Source organism: Semicossyphus pulcher, unplaced genomic scaffold (assembly GCF_022749685.1).
Source record: "Semicossyphus pulcher isolate SPU_LCO1_2020_fin unplaced genomic scaffold, fSemPul1.0.p SCAF_17, whole genome shotgun sequence".
Lineage (NCBI taxonomy): Eukaryota > Metazoa > Chordata > Actinopteri > Labriformes > Labridae > Semicossyphus > Semicossyphus pulcher.
Genome location: NW_027211681.1, coordinates 8,755,037 through 8,782,732, shown reverse-complemented (window position 1 = coordinate 8,782,732; position 27,696 = coordinate 8,755,037). Strand labels below are relative to the sequence as shown.

The following is a 27,696-nucleotide window of genomic DNA, read 5'->3' as shown; positions in this document are numbered from 1 at the left end:
GTTATTGTGGTAATCTATAGGCATATTTTGCATTCAAACGCATGTCTTTAATGATGTATGATTAGTCACAGTCATGCACACAAACTTCTGATATATTTATGTGTAAACTAAATGTGATGTATGTTAATGCCTCTGATGTGTGGGGTGATGAAGCAGCTGCTGAGGAGTGGCCCTGTGAGTACAGTGACACTCAGTGACCTGGGGGGGCGCTGATGCGTGTCTGCAAACATGGCTGCTCAGGATGAACTCAGTAAGTTTTCTCTCTGCGTTATCTGTGATTAATATCTCTTAAAAAATCTCGTCTATGACTTTCAAACATATATTGAACAACGGGCCCGTTTCACTGTAACGATTAGGGTATTTTTTAAGACACGATAATGGCTGATTTAGTTCAAAACTGGCAGGAACGACAACTAGCTACTCAGCTATGCTGCTAGCATGAATGCTAACGTCAGGAGGCCGTCTGCCCAGTCATGGTCAAAATGAAACTATCACGTAGACTCATAATATAACTCCATTATTCAAACTTTTAAGGTTCACGTTTACAACCTGAATGTATAGGCTCATAAGGATTAATTTTGCATGATGTCACTGGTTGTTAAAAGCCAGTGGTGTGGCAGAGAAATGCTACAATGCGTTGATAGTCTGTCATTTGTTGTAGCTAGCTGTAGGTGAGCCATGCCGATGAAGGCAGGGCTGGGTGATGGTTGCACCAACACAGCAGCTGACAGGACGAGATTATCAGCCAAACATAAGCAACATGCTTAAGGGACTGTCTTTTACCTTCACTGTTTGTGCATTATACTCCTACTTGATGAAGCTGAAGGTCGAACGTATTGGGTTTGCATGTGGTTGCATACACCCACTGGGTCCTACTCCAAAGACATGTTTGATTGGAGAGCTGTTGTCTTGTATTAAGTTATCGGCAGATGTATTGCTTCATACTGATGTAATAGAATATATAGTGTGTATTTTTCGGGTGTGACAAATACCCTCAAGAAAATGAAAGAGACCCGAGTTGATCAAGGTGTTACATATCCATTATTACAGATCAGCTGGAGCGTGTGTTCCTACGCCTGGGCCATGCAGAAACAGATGAACAACTGCAGGACATTATCTCCAAGTTCCTTCCCCCTGTGCTCCTCAAACTCTCCAGCGTTCAGGAGGGTGTGCGAAAGAAAGTAAGACGGGTGTTTCCTATCTCTGTGCCTGAAGAGATTACAATGAATCTTGAGCCTATTCTCTGTAGCAGCATCTCATAAAAATGTGACTAAAATGCCGTCTCATGCTTTCAGAACCTCGCCTAAAATATAGGCATCTATTTTACTAAAACCTTATCATGTATTAAGGAAGTTACCGATTTACTTTCTGTGCCTCCTCTGCTAGGTTATGGAGTTGTTGGTCCACCTTAACAAGAGGATAAAAAGCAGGCCTAAGATTCAGCTTCCTGTAGAAACTTTGCTGGTGCAGTACCAGGATCCTGCGGCCGCCTCCTTTGTTACGGTAAGGATCAAGATTAACCAGCCTCAACTTTGATATACAATGATAACATCCATGATTATAGATGCTGATTATAGATTCTTTGCTCACTGTTGTGGATAGTGTGCCAATGCAGTATTTGGGATCTATTTCAATATGAACTAGAAATCCGAAAACAATTTAATTTCTCATTCAGTTCAAATTTTGGTTTGTCACAAAAGGTGCTGATTGTTTAATTATGTATCGTTATAGAATTTCACCATCATCTACATCAAAATGGGCTACCCACGTCTGGAGGTGGGAAAACAGTGCGAGCTGGCCCCCACCCTTCTCACTGCCATGGAAGGCAAGCCACAGCCACAGCAGGACAGGTGAGGAGACACATTCAGTGACACTCCTTAAGATGCACAAGGGTACTTAATGTTTAAAATTTATTCCATTTCTTTTTGAATTTCTTTTGAATTTCACAACTCCCTCTCCTTCTTCTCTTAGCCTGATGCACCTGCTGATCCCTACTCTATACCATATGAAGTATCCTGCAGACACCTCTAAGATTTCCACTCCATTTAACTTAACTGAGAGGCCAAAGACAGTGCAGCTGCTGCTGGAGTTCATGTTAGATGTTTTGCTGATGCCTTACGGGTGAGTTCCTGCTGCATTGTAAGATATAATGAGTCTCAGAATGAGTGTTTAAGTTGTTCAATTGGCAGCATTTCAGCATTTGAACAAGAATGTTCTCTCTGTCTTGTTCAGGTTTGTGCTCAATGAATCCCCGACTCGCCCTGCTCCTTCCTCCCAGGGAGGTTCTGCGGATGGGACAGTTGCCACAGGTGGCCAGGGTCTCCCCCAGCCTCCCCCTGGGATGAGTGTCTATGCTGCCAAGAGGGTTATTGGAGAGGCTCAGTGGAGCGCTGAGCAGCTGGAGCAGGTACAGTGTCTGAATCTGGATTGGTAGAGGATATATTTCTGTCAGCTTGTGTGTGCTTTTATTAGCTTGTTGGGACAGAGCGGGCCTCTCAGCTAGATGCAGAAATTATGTTAGCTCTGAGTTTATAGCTGCTGGATGCTGTTTTAAGTTTATGCTGTTTTGAGCATGAGCAGATTATTCCTTCATTGTGTGTTTGGTTTCTACAGTGTAAGCTGGGCATTGTGAAGTTCATTGAGGCAAAGCAAGTCCCAGAGGTGGAGACGGTGGTGCACTTGGTGGTGGCGTCAAGCGACACCCGACACAGTGTGGCCACAGCGGCGGATCTGGAGCTGAAGAGCAAACAGAGGTGGGTGAAAGAGCTTAAATCAACTCTGGTTCATATGTGTTTACAGATTATTATCCACTCAGTAATTTAACCTCTAACTCAGTTAATTACATAATGTGTTACACCTGTTGTGCTAATAAATTCATGAGACAAAATCATCATCATCTCTAAATGATTGTGATAGTGTTTTCATCAGGGTATGAAGGATGATTAGATTAACAAGCTAATATTAATATCCATCAGAGAGACATTTTTGTTTGTATTAAATTTTTATGTTTTATTATCTTTCAGCATCATTGATTGGAACAATCCCCTAATTATCAATAAGATGTACAAAGTGTACCTCGGGGATGTTCCTCTTAAAACAAAGGTTTGTAAATTCAAGTTTAATTTACAAACTTAACCTGTAAGTGGTTTAAATATTAAGTAAGTATTATACTGCTTTGCATTTACATTAGGGCGGCAATATGAAGCAAGAGCTGAAGCACGAGTCGGTGAGCACAAGAGTCAAACTGAAAATCCTGCCACATCTTCTACGGTCACGCCTGGCCGCGGAGTGCTTTCCAGCTAACATCCAGGTAGGATGATCACTGACCTTCCTTTTTGGTACATTTCAATATCAAGCAAATGTTCCAGATAGGGATGCAGGATGTTGGATTTTTTTTGCCGATATTTTCCAACCCCTTTTCACATTTTTTTCAACCTAATTGCAGAGAACATCAAGTCTCCCCTTTAGTGGAATTGATATCATGCCTGCTCTTATTGTAGTGGCCCACTGGCAGATGCAGAAATAACCCTCCTCGCATGACTGATGCTGAGCAACCATTGCAAATAGCAACCTTGCTGTCCGTTTCAGAAACTTTGAAATACTGCCACACCGCTGACATCATGCACACTTCTTCACGCTTGATGGAAGAGGCATGGTTCAGGCAGTGCGCTCGCACACTTGCGTCGAGTTAATGTCGTGGAATTCCGTCAAGCTTTTTTAGGGAACCGTCATTGTTTTATTAGTGGAAAATATCAGCAGAAAAATGGCATATCTGCCGATGCTGAAATGTAATTTTCAAACCATAATCTGCTGATACCGATAACGTGCTGATAATATCGTGCATCCCTAGTTCCAGAGTATCGTTAGGTCATTCTTTTTCTTTCCTCCACAGGTTGTGTATGACGGCCTGTTTGGAGCCAGCACCAACAACAAACTGCTGTCTCTCACCCTGCAGTTTGTGCATCACATCTGCATGGTGTAAGTTAATGCACTTTTCATCTCTTGTTTTCTCTGTTCATGTTTTACTTCCTTTTTTTTGTGCATTCTAAAAATATTTGTTATGTTTTTCAGGTGTCCTGATACGAATAAACCTTTGGGACTAATGCTCCTTAATGGTCTCACCAAGCTCATCAATGAATACAAGGAGGTAAAACTACAAATGCCAACACACATTTAAACTGCAGTCTCATACAGTTTGATTTAATTTGTACCTAATTAATAACACTGTCTTTGCAGGACCCTAAGTTACTCTGTGTTGCCTACTCTGCTGTTGGAAAGCTGTCAAGGTATAATGAATGAATGCTCTTTTTTTCCCTCCTTAAACATTGTCACCTTGGTCTGGGATTTAGCACTAAAATATATTTTACTGATTATATCCTCTCCTCTAGCCGCATGCCGCAGCTGTTTACGAAGGATATCGCACTGGTACAGCAGTTTTTTGAGTCCATGTGCAAGGTAGGTGAAAAGTCACTCAATAATCTTACATTAGATACAAACAACAATACATGAAATAGATCCATTAAAGATTATCAAGATAGTTTATTTGAAGGAGAAGAAAAGGGACAATGTACAATAATCAACAAGCAAATAAAAATGTAAATGCACCCGCATCGGTCGTCCCTCTTGCCAGATGTTGCTGACATCCTAAAACAAAAAAAACAATTCCATAAAGATTATGATACTCTACTTCACTTAGCCTCTGTTGTAAGAAAAACAGAGGGTTTTTTAAGATGTAATATAACCTTTAATCTTATCCTTTTTAGGAGGAGCCGGATGTCCGCCTTGCCATCCAGGAAGCTTTGTCTATGATGGTCGGAGCTTATGCCAACCTGCAGGGGGCACTGCTGAACCTGATGGAGGCCCTGGTGGCTGCATACATTGGAAAGGTGAGTGAACACAGGCAAAATAGATGTTAGTTTTATAAAGAAACAAACATTATGGTTGACTTGTTTTATAACCTGGCATGAGGCAAATAATTGATGATTTCTTTTTGTGTGGGCAGCCTGAGGTGCAAGTTCGTCAGGTGGCCATGAAGTTTGCCAGCACAGTATTTGCCCAAGATCATGTGCCATCAAGATACCTGCTGCTACTGGCAGCTGGAGACCCGTAAGTCCAAAAACACAGAACGTCTACATAGTGGTCATTACACTAATAAACTATCAGCATTTTAGCAAGTCTTGTAAGCACTTCTTATGTCATGTGGATAACAGGATACAAATAAGATAGTAAAACCTAAAGTGAGGGTGTTAATGGTTTACTTTCCTGAGTGATGACACTGAATTGATCTGATTTTCTGTGCTGCAGGAGGGAGGAGGTGGCTGGGGAGGCCCAGAGGGTGCTGAGAGCTTTACCCAAGAGCTCGGAGAAGGAAGGACCAAAGCCAATGCCCTCTTTTCCTGACATGGTGGCTTATGTGCAGGAGAAGGTGAGGCTCAGGAGGCAATACACCAATGTTACATGGTGGCTTTAAGGAAGTAATGAATCTTATATCTTTTGATCTTGTCATCATCAGGCGGCTCAGAGGATCAAAACTCCTGCTAAGTATATCGTGGGAACATCCACTATTCCTTTCAACCCATCTGCGTTTGCAGAGGTAAATATTCATTTGCATGTAACCCTGAGTGTTCTTTTGTGTTTGTTTGCTGCATTTTCTTAATTTTTTTTGTGTTTTTTCAGATTGTTCTCTACCTGAGGATGTGTTTAGCCTACAGCGCCGGGGCCACGCCATTGTCCACACGCCTGACAGACATGCAGGATGATGCACCGGCCATTGGCCGTTATGTCCAAACACTGCTGTCCTCTGATCAGCCCTCAGTGTCAAAGGGCTCTGAGGCAAACCCACTTCATGTCTACATGGATCTGTTGCAGCAGCTGCTGTCTGCTGTTGGAGGTGAGTGAAGTGAGCCTGCTCTATCGTTCGGGTCTTTTCACCTCAAGAGCTGCTCTTAATTGTTGCTTTAAGCTTCTTAAAACATTTGAGATGAGCTTAAGATGTTGCATAAGACTTTTGTTATCAATCTAAAATCTGGACTTGAGTTCAGTTGTGTACTGAACATATTTATTAATGCAACTAATGGATGAAGTTCTACAGTTTGCATATTTATCTGTGTGGTGTGTTATTGTAAAAACACATGCATTGTCTTAATAATCCTGGATGGAATCTCTGTTATTGATCGCACTTCATCTTTGATCTCTCAACAGGTATCCCAGTAATGTACTGTCTGCTGGAGGTGGTGTCTGTGTACCCGGAGAAACTGGCCCCCCGATTTATTGATAAAATTGATTGGATTAAAGTGAGTATTTTTTATTTATTTAGATACAGGATAGAGGCAACCTTTCACTTATATTAATAGTACAACAGTGAGGTCCATCACTTAGTTACCTGTGACATTGTAAAACCTTGAGACCAATTAACATTTCCTTACTATCAATGCATTCACCTGTAATAACAGATGTTTTCTCCTCCAGAGTCTGATGAACACAAATAAGGAAGACATGAGGGAGCTCGCAGCCCAGCTGTATGCTTTGGTGGTTTCCACCATGACTGGCAATGAGCTGCAGATGGCTGTGCAAAACCTGATCAAAATCACTAAAGACAACCATGTATGCCACTTTGTCCCTTTGAAGCGCTTTTATCATTATTATATAAGTATGCATTTTCACCTCACGTTAATCTGAATTGGCTTTGTTAAACCACAGAGTCCTGAGACTCAGCATGGCGCCATCTTGGCTCTGGGCTACATGGTGGGAAGGTACATGAGCAGGAAGAAGGCGATCACCTCTAGTGACTCTATGCACAACATGGAGCAGCAAATGAGCATCACCTCCCAAGGAGACGATGAACTTGTGGCCATGGCCACCAAGACAATTGGTATGTAATTATTCTCCAACAATGTTCTGTAGTTTAGGCTTTACTCTTTATTTATGTCATAATATCTGTAAGAGTACGTTAACAAATTGATTTTAAATAGCTTTTTATTATCTCCTTCCTGTAACATAACTTTTGTCCATCCAGGCTCTTTCCTGGACAGCAGCAGTGCTCTGCTGGCTGTGGCAGCGTGCACAGCTCTGGGAGAGATTGGGAGGAATGGCACCCTGCTGATCCCTGCCGAGGGCGAGGGCTTCACCAAACTGTCAACCGTGGAAAACCTGCTCGCTCGGATCCCCTCTGGCAAGGAGAGCACAAAGGTAACCCGCTGTGGCTGCTGTGACGTTTTGTTCAGTGACAACAAAATCATTAATTGTGCACTCTATGTTTTTACTGTATGTATTACCAACACATCAGATCTTCAGCTAAAGTATGTGTCACTCATATCATCTTGATCTTAATAATGTTGTTTGTATCTGTTTGTGTTTGTGGTTCAGATGAAGGAGAGATCTATCCAGACCCTGGGTTACCTCCCTGTTGGAGATGGAGACTTCCCTCACCAGAAGAAGCTGCTGCAGGGTCTCATGGACTCTGTAGAGGTAAGAAATGTACTGAATTCCACCCGCATTGACAGAGGCTATGCAGGACTTTACAAAGACAACAGTTAGAATAAACAGATTTAATGGGAGCACTAGTAGGTGCATAAAACTGTCCCAAACCAAAAACTAAAGAGGCATCAAGTCTGCAAGTATTAACAGAGGTATGGTTTTTGCAGTCACGAATATGGCTGTACAATCGTCTTTCGTTGACTCAGTCCGTCTCTTATATTTTTCTTCCCTTCTCTCAATCTCAAGGCCAAGCAGGTTGAGCTGCAGTTCACAGTTGGAGAGGCTATAACCAGTGCTGCGATAGGCACCAGCTCTGGAGCTGCTAGAGACCCATGGACCTGCACGGAGGACCAGTACAGCTCACCACACAGTAAGCACCTTCAGTCATAGTTGTTGAATTTCAGTTTAAACTCATTATAAGTACCAGTTGATTAGGTCATGTCTTGAGCTGTATTCACAAAAAAATGATTGGGTTGTCAAGTTAGCATTCAGGCTGACTGTGATTATCAAGCCTCCTGCAGAATAACTGGTTGTGAAATTTAATCGCATGCTGATGGAGAACATTTTCTGTCTCTGAACTTAGTCTCACATCATATGTGATATCTGACAACTAGCAATGCGTAGTTCAGTTTGCCGGAGCATTACATTCAATGCTCCATCAAACTAATTATGTAAATTTTGTAACCTTAACAACATGTAGCCCTCCTTTCCCTGTTAGATGTGAAAATCAACGACGTGGTTCCTTGGGTCCTCAAATCCATCCTGGCCAAGTACATACCCAGCCAGAACCCCCATGTCCGACAGGCAGCCTGCATATGGCTGCTTTCCCTGGTCAAGAAACTCAGCCAACACAAGGAAATCACAGTGGGTGTTTTGTACAGCTATATGTATAAATATATACACATTCTGAAAGACAAACAGCTGTCCAAGTTCAAGAAGGAAACATTTAATGTTTTGCCAGCTTCATACGGCTGTTCTACTTTTAGCTTTTGTGATATCAAATATTTTTAATTTCATGTTAAGACTTATGATCTTTACAAGTCAGTGACTTTAATCAATCATTCTCTTCTTGTGCTTTCACTCCTACAGTCCCATTTAAAGGAGATTCAGGTGGCCTTCATCTCTGTTCTCTCAGACCCTGATGGTAAGAAGAGAGTGCAGTGCCAGCCAGTGCTTTTAATAACTACCTGTGCAACTTCACAAAAACAAGCCATCACCACTCTCTTTCTTCTTTTCCCAATTCTTTATCAATCCCTCTTCTTTGTCTTCTTTCATCAAGAGTTGAGTCAGGATGTTGCATCTAAGGGTCTGGGTCTTGTCTATGAGATGGGAGGAGAGGGCGACCAGCAGAAACTGGTGTCCACACTGGTGGAAACACTCATGACTGGCAAAAGGTAGGCCAATGGTTTGAGTAAAGGAGGAAGGAATAAACATCAGACCTTTTTCTGTGTTTAGAGATAAAATATTTCTTTTTCTTTTTCTGTGCAAACAGAGTGAAACATGCTGTTTCAGAAGAGACAGAGGTGTTTCAAGGAGAGGGTTTGGGGAAAACACCTGATGGGTAAGTCATATGTCACCACTAGACATACAGTCTTTGTTGTTTTGTTTCTAAACATGTAAAATAAAGACTTCAGATTCTATGTCTTCATCTTACCTTTATGGCTCCTTGCAGTCATGGCCTGACCACATACAAGGAGCTCTGCTCTTTGGCCAGCGACCTGAACCAACCAGATCTCGTCTACAAGTTCATGAACCTGGCCAATCATCACGCCATGTGGAACTCCCGCAAGGTATCGTGCTCATGCATCACACTCAAGTTATTTCACACCCGTCACATGTGCTCACTTTTCCTGCTGTCTCTGGTTGTCATCTTTTCTGACCTGAGCCTCTTCTTCTTTTCAGGGAGCAGCTTTTGGTTTCCACATGATCGCAGCCAAGGCCGGGGAGCAGCTTGCCCCGTTCCTGCCCCAGCTTGTACCCCGTCTGTACCGCTACCAGTTTGACCCCAACCTGAGCATTCGCCAGGCCATGACCAGCATCTGGGATGCCCTTGTCACTGATAAGACTCTGGTAAGAGTTCAATCCTTGTGCAACATGTTCAGCACAAAAAACAAAGTCATTAAAAGTCATGTGAGTATGTTTGTTCTGATGTGTTTCAGGTGGATAAGTATCTGAAGGAGATACTGCAGGATGTCATTTCAAACTTGACCAGTAATACATGGAGAGTGCGTGAGTCCAGGTAAGAGCAATACATTACCTGAACATCCAACCCTTTAATAATTAAGATGTTTATTTACTACGAAGCTAATGCTCCCCAAATTGTTTAAGTCCTTAGCGACATCATTTTTAAGGATGTGTTTTAATTTTTGAACACAATATTTGTACAGGAGCAGGATCTTTAAAAACAGCTTCTTACTAGCAGCCAGAAGTATTTAAAGGGGTACACATCTTGTACTATAAGTGTATCTGTTTTTTCTTTTTCAACTTGTATTCTAAATCTCTATTATAGTTTTATTTTTCTGAAACCATTCTCCTCTGGCTTCAGGGCGTCTTTAAATCCCTGAACCTCCTAATTATCGTAACTATCATAATTATAGTAAACATTGTAATTATTGTAATTTTAATAATCTACCAATTGGTTAGACGGGAACACACACCGAAAGTGCAGCTTCAGAAAAATTGTGTCAGCCAGAAGTCCATGCTGTAACGTAATTTTCCTCCCAGCTGCCTGGCCCTGAATGACCTAATTCGCGGGCGCCAAGCCGACGACCTCGTTGATCACCTGGCAGAAATTTGGGAGACACTTTTCAGAGTCCTTGATGACATCAAGGTGAGCAGAAATTGATCACCGTCAATGTTTCTTAAATTAATGCAAAAAAACCAATATGATTTTTGCAAACAAAGGACGATTGTCTAATGATGTCCAGCAGAGCAGACACAATATACACACAGCAGAATGACCATAGATCTGCTCTGCATTTCAGGAATCAGTGAGAAAAGCTGCAGACCTAACACTGAAGACGCTCAGTAAGGTAAAGTCTTATGTCACGTATTGGCCTGTTTGTCTATGGGTATCTCGATCATTTCTTGTGTGTACATGTGCACGTCCACACTCTCTCTCCCTGTCTCTCTCTCTCTCTATCCAGGTGTGTACTCGTATGTGTGAGTCTACAGGCTCTGCAGCCCAGAGGACTGTGGCCGTACTTCTACCCACCCTGCTGGAGAAAGGCATCGTTAGCAATGTGTCAGAGGTCCGCGCTTTAAGGTACCCGTCCATACTGAGGCAACATACGTCGTATGTCTGTCCGTCAAATACAAAATGCACATTTCATAAGAGGGGGTAAATTGAATCATTGAACCCTTTCACTAAAATTACCAAGGCAACAAAAAATGTATCCTGCAGTGTTTTAGTTTTAAATTTGTGGATGAAAAAAGGCACACACTCTTGACCAAAATTTATAAAAGGACACACGGAGGTGCAGTGGTAAGTGCTGTTGCCTCACAGCGAGAAGGTTCCTTGTTTAAACCAAAGTTCCTAGTTCGGGACAAAGTGGCTCTTTCTGTGTGGAGTTTACATGTTCTCCCTGTGCATGCCTGGGTTCCCTCCCACAGTCCAAAGACATGCTCGTTCATCGGTGACTCTAAATTGCACGTAGGTGTGAATGTGAAAGGTTGTCTGTCTGTATGTGTCAGCCATGTGATTGACTCTCGCCCAATGACAGCTGGGATAGGTGTGACAGGATAAGCAGTATAGATGATGAATGGATGAATATACTGAATAAACATTAGTAAGGCACAATACATTTGATAAGAGAACAAGGCAGTCAAGTGTCCACAATGCAATGCAGCTTTTTTGAGACTTATCATTTTAGAAAAGATGAAACCTTTTAAGTAAAAAAAACAAATCTTACAAGCATTTTGTATTTAAAAAAACTATATATCAAACAAGTCAAAAAAAGGTTTTAAATCAAAGTAAATTTTGTTCATTACATTGTTTACCCCTTTCCCCCTTAACCAGTCTATTGTATTGTCTACCAGCATCCAGACCCTTGTGAAGATCAGTAAGACAGCCGGTGCCAGACTAAAGCCTCATGCTGCCCGGTTGATCCCGGCGCTCCTGGAGGCCCTCAGCACCCTCGAGCCTCAGGTCCTCAACTACCTCAGTCTCAGAGCCACGGAGCAGGAAAAGGTAACCTCAGCTCCAACTTCAACCTCGTCTTTAAACCAGGGACTCATTAAGTAATGGCGTCATCACGTGTGCTTCTCTGCCTCTCTAGAGTGCCATGGATGCTGCCAGGCTGAGTGCTGCCAAGTCCTCTCCAATGATGGAGACCATAAATATGGTAAGAAGAAAATCATCATAACTGCTACCAAAGTTATTTTCTTTGAACTCTTTAGGTATTAGACCCGGTCTCTAGGTGTCACAGACAAAACGGCCAATGAGATCCTTGTTGTAATGATTGGTCTCGTGTATCCCTGTTTTTAGTGTCTGCAGCATCTCGATGTTTCTGTGCTGGGTGAGCTGGTTCCCAGACTCTGTGAGCTGCTCAAGAGTGGAGTAGGCTTGGGCACAAAGGTAGACACACATTGTCAAGTCGTAGTTGTCGTAGTTATGTTTATGAAGATTTACTGAATCAGCCTATTAATGTCACTTTTCTCGACTTAGGGTGGCTGTGCGAGTGTTATTGTTTCACTTACAGTGCAGTGCCCCCAGGACCTCACCCCGTACTCAGGTAAAGCACAAGCATGCTCATCTGCTCCTGTAATGTGACACTGTTTGGTGCGAGAGAACTAATGACAGGGGTATTTTGGTGTTTCCAGGTAAACTGATGAGTGCCCTGCTCAGTGGTATCCACGACAGGAGCAGCGTAGTACAGAAACAGTTTGCCTTTGCTTTGGGACACTTGGTCAGGGTAAGCGCATCATCTGTAAGGCAGTCTTATTAAAATAATCATGCCACATGATGTTCTCGGCAACTCTGTAAACATGCTTGCTTTCCCTCGCCTGTTTTTTCATCAGACAGCAAAGGACAGCAGTGTAGAGAAACTGCTACTGAAGCTCAACAACTGGTACTTAGAGAAAGAAGGTAAGGTGCTATTCTCCCTCAAAAAACAGTGATTTTGTACGAGTGATTTTAAACCCAAGAATAACTTTTGGACTGCTCTATTTCCTGAACTCTTTCTTATTCCCAGAACCCGTGTACAAGTCATCATGTGTGCTGACCGTGCACGCCATCAGCCACTACAGTCCTGATGTGCTAAAGGGCCATGCAGGAGTGGCTCTGCCGCTGGCCTTCCTGGGTATGCATCAGGTGCCCGGTCCTGACGAGGAAAAGGGAGAGAGCCACGATGCCACGCTGTGGGCCGAGGTGTGGCAGGAGAATGTCCCAGGTGAGAAGCACTCATTCAGTCCATATTAAAAAAAAGTATTATTAATAAGACGATGTGAAAGCGTGACACAAAAACCACTTGAAATTACACCTTTAAGCCACTATTAGAGAGCTACATAGATAGGGGTATACATACTCAAAACCTATGATCAAATTGTCATTTTGTTCTTCAAACTTGTCTGTGCTTCCAGGAAGCTTCGGAGGCATCAGACTCTACATGACCGAGCTGATCGCGATCACACAGAAGGCCCTGCAGTCCCAGTCCTGGAAGATGAAGGCGCAGGGTGCAGCTGCCATGGCAACGGTTGCCAAGGAACAAACTGGCTCTTTGGTTGCACCGCACCTTGGCATGGTGCTAACGGCGTTAATGCAGGGACTATCTGGGCGCACATGGGCTGGCAAGGTGAAGTCTGATTAAACCACAGCAGAGTGGAAGAATGAAAAAGGAAATGTGTTTCGATTTAACTCTGATTTCTTTTTCTTCTTGTTCCAGGAGGAGCTTTTGAAAGCCATCGGTTCAGTCGTCTCCAAATGCAGGTGAAACTCCTTGCAGGACTTTTTCCTTGTTTATGCCACTTTTATTTTGAAAGACAACATTTATTAACCGGCTTGTTGCTTCCATTCTTTGTTTTCTTTCAGCACGGAGCTGCAGAAGCCGTGCGCGGGCCAACCCACCATCTCTGAGGTGTTGGAGGTTGTGTTGAAGGAATGCCGTAAGGAGAGTTTGGTGTACAAAATGGCAGCTCTGCGCTGTGCTGCAGATGTGCTGCAAAGCAGCAAGGAGGACCGCTTCAGCGACATGGCTGAGATCCTTTTCCCTGTGATCAAGAAGGTGAAACCTCATCTACTCATTTGTTATTATTGTGCCATAGTTGAAAACATTGGTGCATTAGAAGGAGCTTTAGTCAATCTGTCTTCCTGTTGTTTTCACAGAGCTGCCCTGAGAGCGGTGCTGCATCACCGAGGTCACTTGAGGACGATGATGATAGAGATGTGAAGGAGAAAGAGCTGCAGACAGAAGCTCTGCTCTGTGCTTTCGAGAGTCTTGGAAAGGCTTGGCCCAGAAACCCACAGACGCAGGGTGAGTTACAGCTGCATAAACCACCTTTTCCAAGCTGTAATATTTTACACATCAAACATTTATTTATGTTTGAAAATATCAGCCCTAGACATTATTAACATTTCTACTACGGTCCTTTACAGCAAGTTTCAGGCCTAGAATAATTTCCTTTTCTTGACCTGGTTTTTAAAGGTTAACAGCCTACTGGACTTTTGACTCATTTTTACAGTCGCTGCTCATGTGGCAGACTCCTGTAAATGTTGAACCGTAACCCCAAGGCCATTTTGTTGTGGTCCTAATGAACCTATGACCTACCAAAGAAGCCAAAGACCATCAGCGACAAGATTGATTAGTTCTATATTTTCAATGCCTGAAACTGCTGGCGAGGGGTAGGCATCAGACGAGGTGATTAACTGCGCGCTGCTTTTGTTCACATTTTCCAGGGCAGAAATTTAAAGTGAGTAAAACATTGACTGTTAAAGAAAGCAGGATGAGAAAAAACTCCACTTAAACATGAACAGGACAAAATCAGCAAAGAGATAAGAACGGCTTTGTCCACAGGGGGCGCCAAAATCAACACAAACTAAGCTTTAAAGATGTATCTCTGTTGATTCCCATTCCAGTACTACCAAAAAACCTTTCATCGCTATTTTACTAGGACAAGATTGAGGGAAGTGTTATTAACGTTTGACCTAAAGTACGGGTTTAAAGTTTGCCTAATGTTGTGTAGACAGAAATATATTCTGCATCATACCAATCTAATACAATGCCAACACTTCTCCCATTCCTAGACTCAATGACATTGTAAGGGGCTTCAGTGTATCTCTCTGGGGGTCTAACAGGTTGACTGGCTGTTAGGAAGCAGAGATGTGGCCTTCACAAAGTAAAGCTCTAAACGTGGTCTCTGTCTTGTCTGTAGCTCGTTTCCAGGTGGAGGTGTGCAGCCTAATGTGTAACAAGCTGAAGCTGAGCACCTGGAAAGTCCAGCTTGGTGTCCTACAGTCCATGAAGGCATACTTCCAGGGGTAAGGACTGAACAAGAAATAGCATTATATTAACATATTTTTCAGTTTTTTAAATTTCTTTGAGAATAAATAAGTGTTTTTCTCTTTAGATTATTGCTGCTGGAGAAAGGGGGTGAGGACTTTGATGCTTTGTCACAGATCCTCACAGAGACCTGCGCTGCTCTCACGTATCCTTTAGGTAAGCGGCCTCACAATCTCAATGTGCTCTGAACTACAGGCTAATTTTCTTGCATTTTATTAACATACCTGTGTTGTTTTTTGTATCCAGAGAACAAAAGTTACTCCTCCGTGCGAACAGAGGCCTTGTCAGTTGTGGATTTGATCGTAAAGAGAACTGGAGGTAAGAGTTTTAATGCTTCTTAAGTTTTAATTGACTGACTGTGAATAATTTAAAAGGAGAGGGCTGTTGTTGCTCCTCTGATTCAATATGAATCTTCTGTCAGGAGCAGACTTGGAATTGATATATTTTCTGCACATGGTTTCCACTAAATGTCAGCATGCAAATGGTTTCATGTAGCAGTCCTTCTGTTCCTCATAACAGCCTTCCTGTTCTTGCTTTAGGAATTATTTATTAGCTTTCAGCACAGATCAGGGAATGTCAGTGCTGCTCACACCACCGCTGCTTTGATCCAGACAGAAATATCTCGACAAATATCCAATGTACTGTGATGAAATTTTTGTACAGACTTTCATGCTTCATTGACAGTTTATCCTGTTAACTTAGAGATCCCCTGATTTTTCCTCCAGCATCAGGTTCACAGGGGTTTATTATAAAGACTTTTTTTGTAGCATCATCAGGTAAAAAATTACTATTTGCACATTTTAGCGTGCTAAACAAAGATTCAGAGCTTCATACCAGCTGTACAGCAGCATTGTCATTGTGAGTTTTTTAGCATGCTTTTAATAGCATTCAGCTCAAAGCCTTACTGTGACTGTTGCAGACTTACAGAGCCGCTAGCGTGCCTGTAGACTCTTGATCTAGTTTCTCTTTCTTCTCCTTTTCTTATGAATACTCGCCTGCAGCAGATATTGAACCTCAGATTGTTTTTATAAAATTAAGGTTCAAAGACTGTGAAAGCCAATGTATTATCATCTTTTGTTTATGTTGGAGATATTTTAAAGGAGCGATTATCCCCTGGAAAAAGTCACTGTCAGTCAAAGCTGGTGTTCTCTGTAATCGATAGAAGCAATAATTGAAATTGGCACCATAGCTGTGGAGAAAGTTGTACAAACAGCTCGTGGTTTCGCCCACTCTACATTCCTACAACACCCAGCAGGCATTGCGCCCCTCCCTCTGAAAGGAATGGCCCAGCGAGAGACGCTGGAGTGAAATACTACCGTTTCGCTGCAGGCAACGGCTCAGAGCGGTACAGAATCCGAAATACGACAAGAATGTTTTCCTACCATAATTGCATTAGCTCCCCATAATAGCATGATAGGACTGAGGCTTAAAATCGGCAAACTGGCCCTTTAAGGATTACTGTCTCGTGAGATACAAATTGCTTCTCATACAAAACGTGCATATATATAAAGATCACATAAGCTAAGTGTTTCATAGGGTTATTAATTAACGTGTCACTGATGAAATATTCGTGTGCATGTGATGTGAACAGAGAGTGAGCAGTGGGACTGTGTGTCCGTGAAGAGCCGGGAGCAGCTGCAGCGTTCACTGTCAACGCTGCAGACCGACACCAGGCCTGACCTGAGGGATAAGGCCCAGGAGCTGCGCAGACACATCCAGAGCCAACCCTGAGCTCTCACACACACTCACACACTTATAAAACACAGCTTAACAAGCCAGCCAGATACGTGCAGTCACAACCACAAAGTACTTGTTTCCTACTTATCAGTGAAATAAAACATCACACACTCCTCTGTCTGACCTTCTGATGCAGTGATCTTCTCTTTAACACACAATCTCTCTATAATGTCAGTGCTTATACATATTACCTGTGAGCTCTGAGGCTGGCTTTGTGTAACAGACTGCTGCACTCAAGCTGACACACTGATTGACCTCTTTGGCAGACGAAGGTTGACCTTAAAGCTCGGAACAGACTACAATAACACAACTTGCTCCGAGTTTGAACTCACAGTGAGAGGTGAAGGGCAAGGCTATTGTTGTAACGTGTCAAGTTTTATTTGGTTCATTTAAATGGACAGTTAGATAATGATAATAAATACTATATAAACCAGTGTGTTGGGTTTGTGGATGCTGTATACCTATAACCCCAAAATGGGGACTTTTACTACTGTTGTGGGTTTGCCTACTCATTCAATGTCAGAACAGCAGCAGGTTGTACACGTTAGTTAAAGCAGATGGTTGATTAGTCAGCTCTCTTTCAAAGTTGCACTTTGCAGGGTGTGGACGCTTCCTCACTGTTTGCCTCTGCTGCTGAGTAGCGGTTAAAGAAGTGAGGCGTTGCTATATCTCTGTGTGTCCTGTAAATTTCTCCTGTTTGCAGGGTGAATGAGCAAGGCGAAGCCAATTTTGTGAAGTATTGAGAATAAAATAAAATCCTGCTATTGAGTTAAAAAGTGATGCTATTGTTGTTTGAATTTGTCCCTGATGAAATAAAAATACATTTACAATTTGGACATGTGAATTTCTTTTGTCTTAATGACAGAATCATGGCTGTACATTTAAAGGTGGTTGTATATTTAAAGGTGGCTGCACACAGCCCAGACAAACGACCAACTCCAACCACCACCAACTGTCGGGTCAGTGTGCGCAGGTAGTCTGTTTGTCGGATGTTGTTCGAGTTTGACACGTCCAGTCGGGTTTGGTAGAGTCGTGGAAAGTTGGACCAATGTGCGCCTTTTCCCAACACACCGCAAGATTCTTAGAGTGCGTTCCCTTGACAACTAGCTTTTACTCGTGTGAGGAACATCAGTAGGCTACGCACGACCGTTGTCCATTTAAAATAAAGCAAAACTTCAATTCGAAAAAGTAGGCAACAAACATCTGTCTCAGTCTAAAGCTGCAATGATTAAGTGGATTACTTGTCAACTATCAAATTAATATTGATTAATCTGTTCGAGAAATCTCAAGCTTAACTTTCCCCCCCCTTTTCTTCATTCCTGTTCGACATGGAACTGAAATCTGAAATGATCTTTGATTTAAGCCATTTGACCATATTTATTTCAGCTCTGGGAAATCCTGATTGATTATAATTCCCTATTTTCTGACATTTATTGGCCAAAAAACTAATCAAGCAAGGATATTATAAATGATTACTTGATGATTAAAATGTTGCATCCAAAAGCAAAGCAAAAGCTAAAAGTATTCAAGTCTTTACAATCAATCAAAATTACCTTTTGAAAATGCAGTTTAGTTTGTTTGAAATTTAACAGTTAAACTGAAACTCTCCAACTGTGTTGGATCAACTGCCTAAAGTTTTTTTTAATGAGTGATTTCTAAATATCCAACATGGCAGGCTTCATGGTTTATTAATGTGGCATTGCAGGCTTACAATTTCCTTGATGCTTCTACTAGAGGGCATCGACATTGTACATCATGTACTTTTTACACTCTAATAAGCTTTTGTAAGTTATAACAATGACAAAAGGAGTCAAGTGTTTATATTTGACCTGATTTATTACCAAAATATATGGACACGTTAGATGCAAACCGACCATTTGCAGCGTAGGAGCATAAAAATAGATCAGAAAGGAGACAAAATGATCCAGGAAAGTTTAGACAAGACAAGAAATTTACAGATAAAACTGTTTAAAATACACAAAGCAGTGAAGAAAGTCCACACTTACTTACAAAGAGGAAATAGTAGAATATACACAATTGACTGCAGAAGTCATAAACAGACACCTCCTTTTGTTAAGTGAGATGCTTTCCAAAGAAGAAATACAGGGGCAGCATTAGATAGCATTGTTTGTGCAATGATTAGCCGATAAGCTGTTTGTTCCTCTTGTCTTTTTGCCGAGCCTTGTCTTGGCCTTTCTGAAGAAGGTTGGCGTCACTCTGGCTGAGCGCAGTCCGCGACACTGTGGACATGCCGTCGACAAACTTGGTCTTGTACAGGACGTTGGCGTTTGTGAACATGCCGTCCTTTAGGGACACCACCACAAACTGCAGGGAGGGAGATGAAACGGGAAAGTTGAGCAGATAATGGTGCCTTTGGTGGCTACATAACGTAAGAGAAACCGAGGTGCACGTGTGTTTTAACATACCTGGGAGTGTCTGAAATGTGTGCGCAGCATCTGTCCGATGTTCTGTGTGTGTGACAGATCCAGGGCAGCATCCACCTCGTCTAAGATGTAGATGGGAGCAGGTTTGAACAGCAGCATGGCCAAGATGAGGGACAAAGCCACCAGGGATCTGAAAACACAAACAGAGGGGGCTCAATCTCCATCATCCATGGAAGCATGAATCTTTTCAAACATTCTTACACTACTAATTGACACTGAATAACCACACAAGTGCTTTTGCCGACCTTTGCCCTCCACTGAGCTCAGTGAGGTTCTCCTTCCAGGTGTTGCCCAAGGCCACCTTGAACTCCAGGCCATCCAAGACACCACAGCCCTGTGGAGGGGCCAGCTTAGCCGTGGCTCCTGGCAGCAGAGTGGAGAAGATGGAGCCAAAGTCCTTGTTGACCTGCAGACGAAGGCAAAATAAATAAATAAAATAATTAACTACAGGCACTACAGTGAGATCCAAATCCATGGGACATTTGATTTTACATTTAGTTTTACATCTCATCTATATCAATGTTGTTTTGGATAGTATGACCAGGAGGGACTGTATGTTTTTGACTTATCAAGCAAAATAAAAATGTCCATCCAATCCAGTTCCCCCTAAACTGGCAGCTTAGTGTGTTGTAGCATTCTTGGTTGTATTGCTGAATGTTAGCTGAAAGACACATGAAGGAATATGACAGCACACCTTCTGCCATGCCACGTTCAGAGCCTCGTTCTTCTTCTGGTCCAGCTCCTCGATCGTCTGCAAGATTTTCGCTTTGTCGTTCTCCACGATCCTCTTCTTCTTCATCAGGTCGTTGTACTGCAGGAGGGAAGACAGTTGTGTGACAGTTTTAGACATTCACAGCTGTAACAGCAGTGTATATATTTGTTTACACAACAATCCTCTGTGTCCTCACCCTCTCCTCCGCCTCGTTCAGCATGTTCATGGCCCTCTTGTTGACGTTTCTCTCCAGCTTGGTGGTGGTCTCCTCCAGCTTCTTCAGGCGCTGGCCGGCCTCTCGGGGGTTGTTGGTCTTAAAGTCATAGGAGGTGTTAGGCTGGCCGAAGAACTGACGCTCAGAGTGGATCCAGTCATGTTCCTCCAGCATCCGGGACACCTGGGAGAAAGTATGATGAGATGTTTACAGAACTTCAGGGACATTATTTTATTGAAATATCTAATGTAGTTAGAGGAGTGACGGAAGCAAAAAATAAGTTTGTGTGCATGTACCTTGTCAGCAGCGTCCTGGCTGTCCTTACGGTGCTTACTAATGTTGTGTTCAAGCTCCTTGATCTTCAGCTGGACTTCGTTGTTCTGCTCCCTAATTTTATTGGCCTCTGAGCTTTTGGCCTGAATGAAAATAATCAAACAAAAAGTCACATTTTAAAACTCCAAACAGTAAAATCAATCCGCACTATACATTTAAGAAAGCAGGAGAACATAAGAAAAACTTTCTTCCCCCCAAAGAACTTAAAAGTAAGATACATTAATTCTACAGTTTGTTGCATCAAAAGTCTTTAACCAAAATAAATCTAGATTTGAATTAACAAGTCTAATCTTCTTGACTAAACAAGTATAAATATGTACTCACCTTGAGCTCTTTATCCTGAGCCATGATCACTTCCTTCTGTGTGGCGAGCTCCTCCTGTGCTTTACGCACAGCCTCCTGCATGGAGATAAAAACAGACAGAGGGAGGAAAAATTAAAACAGAACAATATCGGAGGCTCTACATAAAGGCTTGTTTGAAGTTGTGATAAAGGATAAAAATAAAATGATGTAAATACCTTGTTCTGCGATACAGTGCATGCCATGCTATCTATCTGCTCCTGGATGGCCTTCGTGGCTTCATCAACAGCCTGAATCTGCTGCTCATAACCAGCCTGCTCCCTCTGCAGCTCCCCCAGCTCCAGGGCCACAGCGTCAGACTCCTGCGCACATGAGCAAGAACGAATGTTTGATCAATTCACCAGATTCTCACTGTAGTGAGACAAAGAGCGATTTTATCAAATACAATGTAAAGAGGACAGGACTGATGTTGTTGGTGTACCTGCTGCTTCTGCTTCAGCTTCTTATTGAAGGCATCAGCTTTGGCCTTGGCTGCATTGAGTTTCTGCTGGGCAGCTTTCAGCTCCTTCTCCCTCTCCGCCTCTGCATTTTTCATTTTGTTCTCCAGCACCTTGTACTTTTCTTCAGCCCGTTTCTGCACCTCCTTGGTGACGCGCAAAGTCTCCTCACTCTCCTCTGGTTAAGCAAAGACACAGAACACAGTTAAGTAAGGAAAGGAAACGATTAAAGCCGGACAAAGCTACTGTTTTTACTATCAGACGTGTACATATTAAAACCCTGGTGAAATCCCAAATCTTATGCTGATTTGTATAAAGTGTGCGAGAACTGCCCACTGAACGCAGTTATCCTTAATTGTGTATGTGTGCACATTTCAGCATTCTCACCAATAGCCTTGCGCAGCCTCTCCAGCTCCTCTTGCTGCTGGTGGAAGGAGCTCTGCTGCACTTTGGCCTGCAGGATCTGTTCCTCCTCTACCTTCAGCTCATGCTGCTGCTTCAGCTGGCGGTACCTGGAGGGAGAAGATGTGGTGAGGCGATAGGTTTGGAAAAATACAAGAGACCAAGAATGTAGTAGAAAGATGTGCTTGTAGCTTCAAGGGAAATAATATGAAAGTTTAACTTAAGCAAGAGAAGCTGCTTACTGACTAAGACACATTGCACTGTAAAAATCAACTTGTCAGCACCATCTAGTGGACAAACTATGTAAAGGCAGCTTTTTCTAAGTGGCCTCAAACATACACATGCAGCATTTCTGTGCCTTTATTCCTTGTTATTTTTTAGCAGATGCAGTCATAAATAGATGCTTGATTTATTGTTTGAGCTCTTCAAACTTAATCTAGTTCATTTGTGTGTTTATGTTTACATACTTCTCTGCGATTCCCTTAAGGCTGGACAGTTGATGTTCAGTTTCCTGAAGCTTGGCTTCACAGCCATTCAAATTGTCCCGAACCTCCTTCAGTTCCTGTAGACTGGACAGGACCGACGCTGACTGGGAGCGAGCACCTGGAAGAGAAGAAGAAGGTGAAAAGAAGTCATTTACATTGTATGACTAGCAGGAGTTTTAAAATGTGTGTAAAAAAGTAAACAACAGTCATGCAAGGCAAAAGTTTTGATTGTAGAATAATGTTAATAAGCGTTATTATTGAGACACATTTCTAAGGAAGCTTTTATCTTTGTTGTTGCTTTCTTTGCGAGGTCCTCCTCCCAACCTTACACAAAGCAGCTGACTTATTGACTTACATACATACATACATACATATATACAGTGCATTATTCTCCCCATTCTCACCTCCACTCAGAGTTCCCTGAGGGTCGAAGATGTCCCCTCCAAGAGTGACGGTCTTTGTCATCACCTGCTTATCAAAAGCCACTTTTTTGGCATTGTCCAGGGTGTCGCACACCAGCGTGGAGCCAAAGACGTACTCCATGGCCTTACGCAGGTCAGACTCATAGCCCACAAGGGACAGAGCTGTGTGGACGTTGTCTTCTCCCACCTGACAGAGGATGGATAGAGAGAAGACACAGGACAGAATAAGAAAGAGTTGGAGAGACTGTTTCATGTTTAATTTATAAACCAGGCAGCATTTAAATCTCTAACCAGGTTCTTGGCGGCGTTGACCACTCTGTCATTGAGTGTCTTGGCAGAGATCTTGTTCAGGGGGATGATGGTGTACCGCCGCTGCAGCTCTCCCTTCTCCAACAGCTTTTTACCGGTTACCTGGCAAAGACAAAAAGAACAAATAATCACACCTCCATATCCGGTTATACCACCCAACTTATCTTCAAATTAAAAAAAAAATCAGAACACAAGAATCACTGTCCAAGAGCACACCCACCTCAGTGTCAACTATGATGTTATAGAGCCGGCCTCCTGCAACGACCTCAAGTCCTGTTGCGTAGGAGAGGTCGCGGACTGTGATCAGGTTAGCTAGCAGCCCCTTCACTTTGCTACGGTCCCATCCTCGCTCTGGGTCTCTAAAAGACAGAAAAACACCAAGGTAAGGTCCCATGGCAACATTATTAGAAACATCTTGATTGAAAACCTACAGTACAGTTAATAAGAAATGTATTTGGCATATCCTTACTTGTAGTCAAAGCGCAAGTTGGGGAAGCGAGACACAAGCCTCTCGTAGGTCTCTTTAAGTTTAGCGACCTCTCTGGACAACTGCCTCCTCGTGTCCAGCAGACTTTCCTCCTTCCCATCTGCAGTCAGAGACACACAGGGACCCACATGTTATTGCAAAATGTGTAACAGAAGAAATTGCAACTGACATAAGTTAAAGAGGCCGTTTGCACGATCATAAATTTAACACAGAGTGTCTTGATTTAAAAACAATTTTAGTTTTGTAGTCAATCTTGAATCTATGACTGTTTTCATCAAGTGCTTCGTGGTTGGTGGAGGAGTTGGGGAGTTTTTTTACATTGTGTAAAGTAATTAACTAATCTAATCTGCTCACACTAAGTACCTTCATAGTTGAGTTTAGCTAGCTCAGCCTGCAGTTTCTCCCTGCTGCTTCTGATAGCCTGCAGGGCGTCCTGGTCCTTCTTGTATCCACTGTCCATCTTTTTCACCTCGGCCTGTTTGGTCTTCAGCTCTGCCTGGGCATGCTTCAGGGTCATCTGGGCCTGAGGAGGAAAGAGGAAAGAGGACAGAGACAGAATAGATTAAAAAATGTAGCAATCGAAGCAATTGTAAAAAACCATTGCTGCAACTGAGGAGCTTAAATGTCTGTAATGAAAACTTGTTATTGAATATACTTAAAACCAAAACTGAAACATCAACTGTCTGGTAAATATGTTTACGTCCTTTCCTCACCTGCTTGGCCTCAGTATCCGCCTTGCTCATGTCATTCTTGCAGGTCATCATCTGTCCAGCCAGTGTGGCCTCCTCTCCATCCTCATTGGTAGAAAGGCCCGCAGATACAGCCCTAAAATGCTGCTCAGCTGCCTCGAGGGCTGCGCTGTCCTTCTGCCCCTCCTCCTGTAGAGCCTGAAGCTGCTCAGTCAACTTAGAAACCTCCTTTTCTTTTACCACAAGCATTTTCTTGTCCTAAGAATGAAAATAAACAAAAACATGATCAAGAATTTTGAGAAGACTTTACACAAGTCTTAGGCACATATAAGCAAAATGCATTGCTTCATTACCTCCTCCATACTCTTGACAAGCTCCTTCCTCTTCTTGGTTTCATCTTTGACATTCTGCTTTTTCATATCAAGCGCACTCTGAGCTTTAGCATCCACACGTTGGACATCAGATAGAGTCTCCTCCAGGGATTTCAATACTCCATTCACCTCCTACAGATACGCAAATAAACTTTATGGGCAACATATGACTTAAAATTCCCTTCCATCTCTGTATTATGATAAAAATCAAAGAAATTGACCTAAAAAACAACTGCAAAATCTTCTTGGTAAAGAAGGTTTTAAGTATAGCATAAAATATTTGTCAAACAGCTGCCTATCATTATATTTCAAAGTGTAAAAGGAAAATTCAACTTTTTACATTTTTACACTTTTTAAGAGCTTATAAATCCTGAAGAAATGTTAAAAAGTCATTTTAACTTTCCCCAGTTTTTCAGTTTACCTGGTCTTTTTTGTTCTGCAGCTCCTGGATCTGGGCTGAGAGCTCCTGGACTTTGCTCTCGTTCTCAGCCATGCAGGCTTGCATCTTGGTGATGTTATCCTGCATCACCTTCAGATTCTCTGCTGACTTCATCTTTGTTTCCTCTGCACACACAAACAGCCAGGCCACGTACAGCCGGGACAAGTGCTGGATCTCACGCATCAGCTTCTGGTACTCCAAGTACGATGATCGTTCCTGCAGAGGGAGGAAGGTTTACGAAAAAAAGTGAAATAAGGACTTAAAAAGTAGAAATGTATAATGGAAATCATTCTTTCAATTACATTTCAGTCACAGCAGTAAATCCATATGTTTTGATTTTGCATGGCATCTACCTCTTGCAGTTTTTGCATGGTTGGAGTAATTTCCTCATCCAAAATCTTCAAAAGTAAACAAAAAGGAAATGTTAATATTTCAGCATTCGTCGCAATCATTTTTGTGGCAGCTCTATTGCACAGTGAGCTTTTGTTAAAAAAATAAAATAAAATAAATAAACCTACTGTCTGGATCTCCTTCAGCTTGGCCTCCTTCTTCTCAATAGTTTTCTGAGCACTAATCTTCTTACACTCATACATCCTGGTTCCTGCTGCCTCCTCAATCATGGCAAGGATCTGAAAGAAAATAAATGCTTATTAATAGAACTAAAAAAGAAGGAAAATGTTTTATTGATGTACAACATGTGTTTGTTTTACCTCTGGTGGCTTCATGTTCAGAACTTTAGTGATCCTCCCCTAAAATAATAGATCACATTATTTCACACCGAAAAAAGAAAAGGCACGATGCTGCAAACACAAGGGCTGGGCCTATTGCCATTGTACATGGTGATGTTTCAATCTGAACAGCACCACATGACCATTTCATAGACATCACCTAACCCTACCAGACACAAGACTGACCTGCATGATGAGAAAGTGTGGGTTGTTGACGTTGAGGCCAACAGAGCAGAACAAGTCCTGTACCCTGGTGTTGTTGGCATTGACTCCATTGATGAGGTACTTGTTCCTGCCACCGATTACCACCTGAAACAAGGAAGATCAGAGTTTCACTCAAAGCATCGAACACAATAACCTTGTTGCTTTAAAATCCTGGTTTCTCTCGTCATGTCTTTGCCGACCTGTCTGGTGACGGTGATCTCATCATGGGTTTCAAATCCCAGAGGACTCTGGCTTTTGTTGGCGTTGTCAAAGGTAATGGACACAGTGGCCTTGGTGATGCCACCCTGTCCATTTTTGTAAACCAAATCCTGGAGATTGGATGCTCGCACCTATAGAGGAAAACCAAAATAGTTTCAGTAGTGTGTTGTGGTAATTGATGATTTGTGTAAAGATACTCCAAGCTTGCTCGCCTTTGCTAGTTGAAGACTGAACACTACAATAACCACCACCATAACAAACTCTACAACATTACTCGAAGGTCAACAACTAGGTAGATTTTATGATAGAGCTTTGTAACTTATTAGCCAATAATGTACTTACATGGGTGAGGTTAGAAATGCCCAAAAGGAAACATATGGAGTCCAAAATATTGGACTTGCCGCTGCCGTTCAGTCCTGTGATGGCGTTGAACAGCGGGTCAAAGCCGTTAATCTCTGTCCTCTGTGCGTAGGATTTGAATCCCTCAATAATAATAGACTTGATGTGCATCTTTAGGCTGTCCTATCTCTCCGCAGACTCCGGAGGCAAGATTTGTGGTGTTTGATTACCAAAACCTTAACTGAAAAGCTAAGGTACTAGGTTAGAGCCCTGTGTTTACAACGGACAACAGGAAAACTCGCTCTTCTCTCTTCTAACTTGAATTTTGGCGGCAGGCATGGAGCCGCAGTAGGACCTACACCGCTAGTCCGTCCACTCTGTGCCTGAGACGGGGCGGACAACTGTATCGTAACCTAAAGCGTGTTGTACCACTTCAATATATTTATCAATAGATAAGTATAGATTACCTGTAATTTAGAGATACAATTCAATGAAGACCGCTTTATAAATAATTATATTCATATTTATTTATTTTCGTCAGGCATAATTTAAGGCTACTAAGAATCTGGCAATACTTTGGCGCCAGCTACAGGTAGAAAACTGAATGACAAGTGCGAGGCACAATATGTCAAACGAGGCTAGATATCCTAGATTTAGAAAGGATTCAGAAAGTACATTAAAATACTGTAGCTAATGCAAATATTTTAATGAAAATAGCAAGTAGTCAACGGTGTATATTTATTATTTAGGGCTCTATCATGTAAAATAATGAAAAACTTAAATTATGAAGCCATTGGTCACCATTAAGAACCACAGAAAGTCCTAGCATAAAAGTTAAATACCAAAAGGGCCTTAGTCCCTGTAGCCAAAGTTCTTTGTAACTTTAACCAGATATAAAAATGTCTTAATTTTTTAAGACTTTATTAGACTATATTAACTCAGCTAACTGATCATTTATTATTGTATTTGTCGTATTTGTCATACATCTTATGCTGATTTTAGCTTTAATATCAAGGCCCAAATGCATAATTACTGTTTAAATAAATTCTCAAAAAAGCCATGAATAAATATGCTGAGGTGATATTGAATTCTTTACCTCCTATTTTGCTCAAATATAATTAATATAAGTCTAAAAAGTATAGTTTAACCCTCCTATTATGAATTTGACCCCATTCAATGTTTATCATTCAAAGAATAATAGTTGACTTTTTTTGCTTCATATTTCATGACTTTTCCTAATTTGATGGGGACAACTGATTAAGCATAAAATTATCATGATGATATTTTTTCAATGTGCTGAACAAATATTGCACGCATTGGTGTTCCTCTGGGGTCAATTTGACCCCAAGCTATTTTAGCAGTGTAAAACCTGTCTGTCTGTGTGTGTGACCTA

At 42.1% G+C, this 27,696-nt stretch overlaps 2 protein-coding genes across 2 annotated transcripts; one reads left to right on the top strand and one right to left on the bottom strand.

Moving 5' to 3' along the window:
* Window positions 1–213: 213 nt before the first annotated feature.
* On the top strand, window positions 214–17,545 carry ecpas (Ecm29 proteasome adaptor and scaffold). The gene is made up of 49 exons (XM_069665995.1): window positions 214–250; window positions 1,051–1,181; window positions 1,387–1,503; window positions 1,732–1,850; window positions 1,972–2,121; window positions 2,233–2,407; window positions 2,614–2,753; window positions 3,024–3,102; window positions 3,191–3,310; window positions 3,893–3,978; window positions 4,072–4,147; window positions 4,237–4,286; window positions 4,389–4,455; window positions 4,764–4,886; window positions 5,003–5,106; window positions 5,305–5,425; window positions 5,513–5,593; window positions 5,677–5,890; window positions 6,202–6,293; window positions 6,469–6,603; window positions 6,700–6,871; window positions 7,016–7,188; window positions 7,366–7,467; window positions 7,723–7,846; window positions 8,195–8,340; window positions 8,566–8,620; window positions 8,756–8,870; window positions 8,969–9,037; window positions 9,149–9,266; window positions 9,379–9,546; window positions 9,636–9,715; window positions 10,201–10,306; window positions 10,461–10,508; window positions 10,623–10,741; window positions 11,515–11,665; window positions 11,754–11,819; window positions 11,963–12,052; window positions 12,143–12,209; window positions 12,298–12,389; window positions 12,496–12,562; window positions 12,669–12,866; window positions 13,057–13,268; window positions 13,359–13,402; window positions 13,505–13,697; window positions 13,799–13,946; window positions 14,845–14,950; window positions 15,040–15,128; window positions 15,219–15,290; window positions 16,564–17,545. Exons 1-49 carry the CDS (start codon window positions 229–231, stop codon window positions 16,701–16,703), a joined length of 5,532 nt encoding a protein of 1,843 aa, XP_069522096.1. The 5' UTR covers window positions 214–228; the 3' UTR covers window positions 16,704–17,545.
* Window positions 17,546–18,544: 999 nt separating this feature from the next.
* Window positions 18,545–26,587, bottom strand: smc2 (structural maintenance of chromosomes 2). Its single transcript, XM_069666019.1, has 25 exons — window positions 26,307–26,587; window positions 25,946–26,095; window positions 25,728–25,850; window positions 25,524–25,562; window positions 25,332–25,442; window positions 25,167–25,211; window positions 24,796–25,029; window positions 24,357–24,506; window positions 24,028–24,261; window positions 23,678–23,837; window positions 23,297–23,414; window positions 23,048–23,186; window positions 22,810–22,929; window positions 22,501–22,705; window positions 22,079–22,214; window positions 21,597–21,721; window positions 21,194–21,387; window positions 20,931–21,074; window positions 20,737–20,811; window positions 20,376–20,495; window positions 20,062–20,262; window positions 19,848–19,964; window positions 19,399–19,559; window positions 19,136–19,283; window positions 18,545–19,034 (listed from the first exon to the last, which is right to left on the bottom strand). The coding sequence occupies exons 1-25, from the start codon at window positions 26,472–26,474 to the stop codon at window positions 18,849–18,851; spliced, it is 3,603 nt and encodes a 1,200-aa protein (XP_069522120.1). The 5' UTR covers window positions 26,475–26,587; the 3' UTR covers window positions 18,545–18,848.
* Between the last annotated feature and the right edge of the window lie 1,109 nt (window positions 26,588–27,696).

What these genes read in the sequence shown, in the direction of transcription:
- ecpas (XM_069665995.1), top strand. Translation starts at nt 229, where the DNA reads ATGGCTGCTCAGGATGAACTCA. An exon ending in GCTTTCCAGCTAACATCCAG is followed by an intron (nt 3,311 to 3,892) that starts GTAGGATGATCA and finishes TTTCCTCCACAG; the next exon opens with GTTGTGTATGACGGCCTGTT. An exon ending in GCTGCTGTCTGCTGTTGGAG is followed by an intron (nt 5,891 to 6,201) that starts GTGAGTGAAGTG and finishes ATCTCTCAACAG; the next exon opens with GTATCCCAGTAATGTACTGT.
- smc2 (XM_069666019.1), bottom strand. Translation starts at nt 26,474, where the DNA reads ATGCACATCAAGTCTATTATTATTGAGGGATTCAAATCCTACGCACAG. An exon ending in TGAACATGAAGCCACCAGAG is followed by an intron (nt 25,443 to 25,523) that starts GTAAAACAAACA and finishes ATTTTCTTTCAG; the next exon opens with ATCCTTGCCATGATTGAGGA. An exon ending in TCAGGGAACTCTGAGTGGAG is followed by an intron (nt 22,215 to 22,500) that starts GTGAGAATGGGG and finishes CTTCTCTTCCAG; the next exon opens with GTGCTCGCTCCCAGTCAGCG.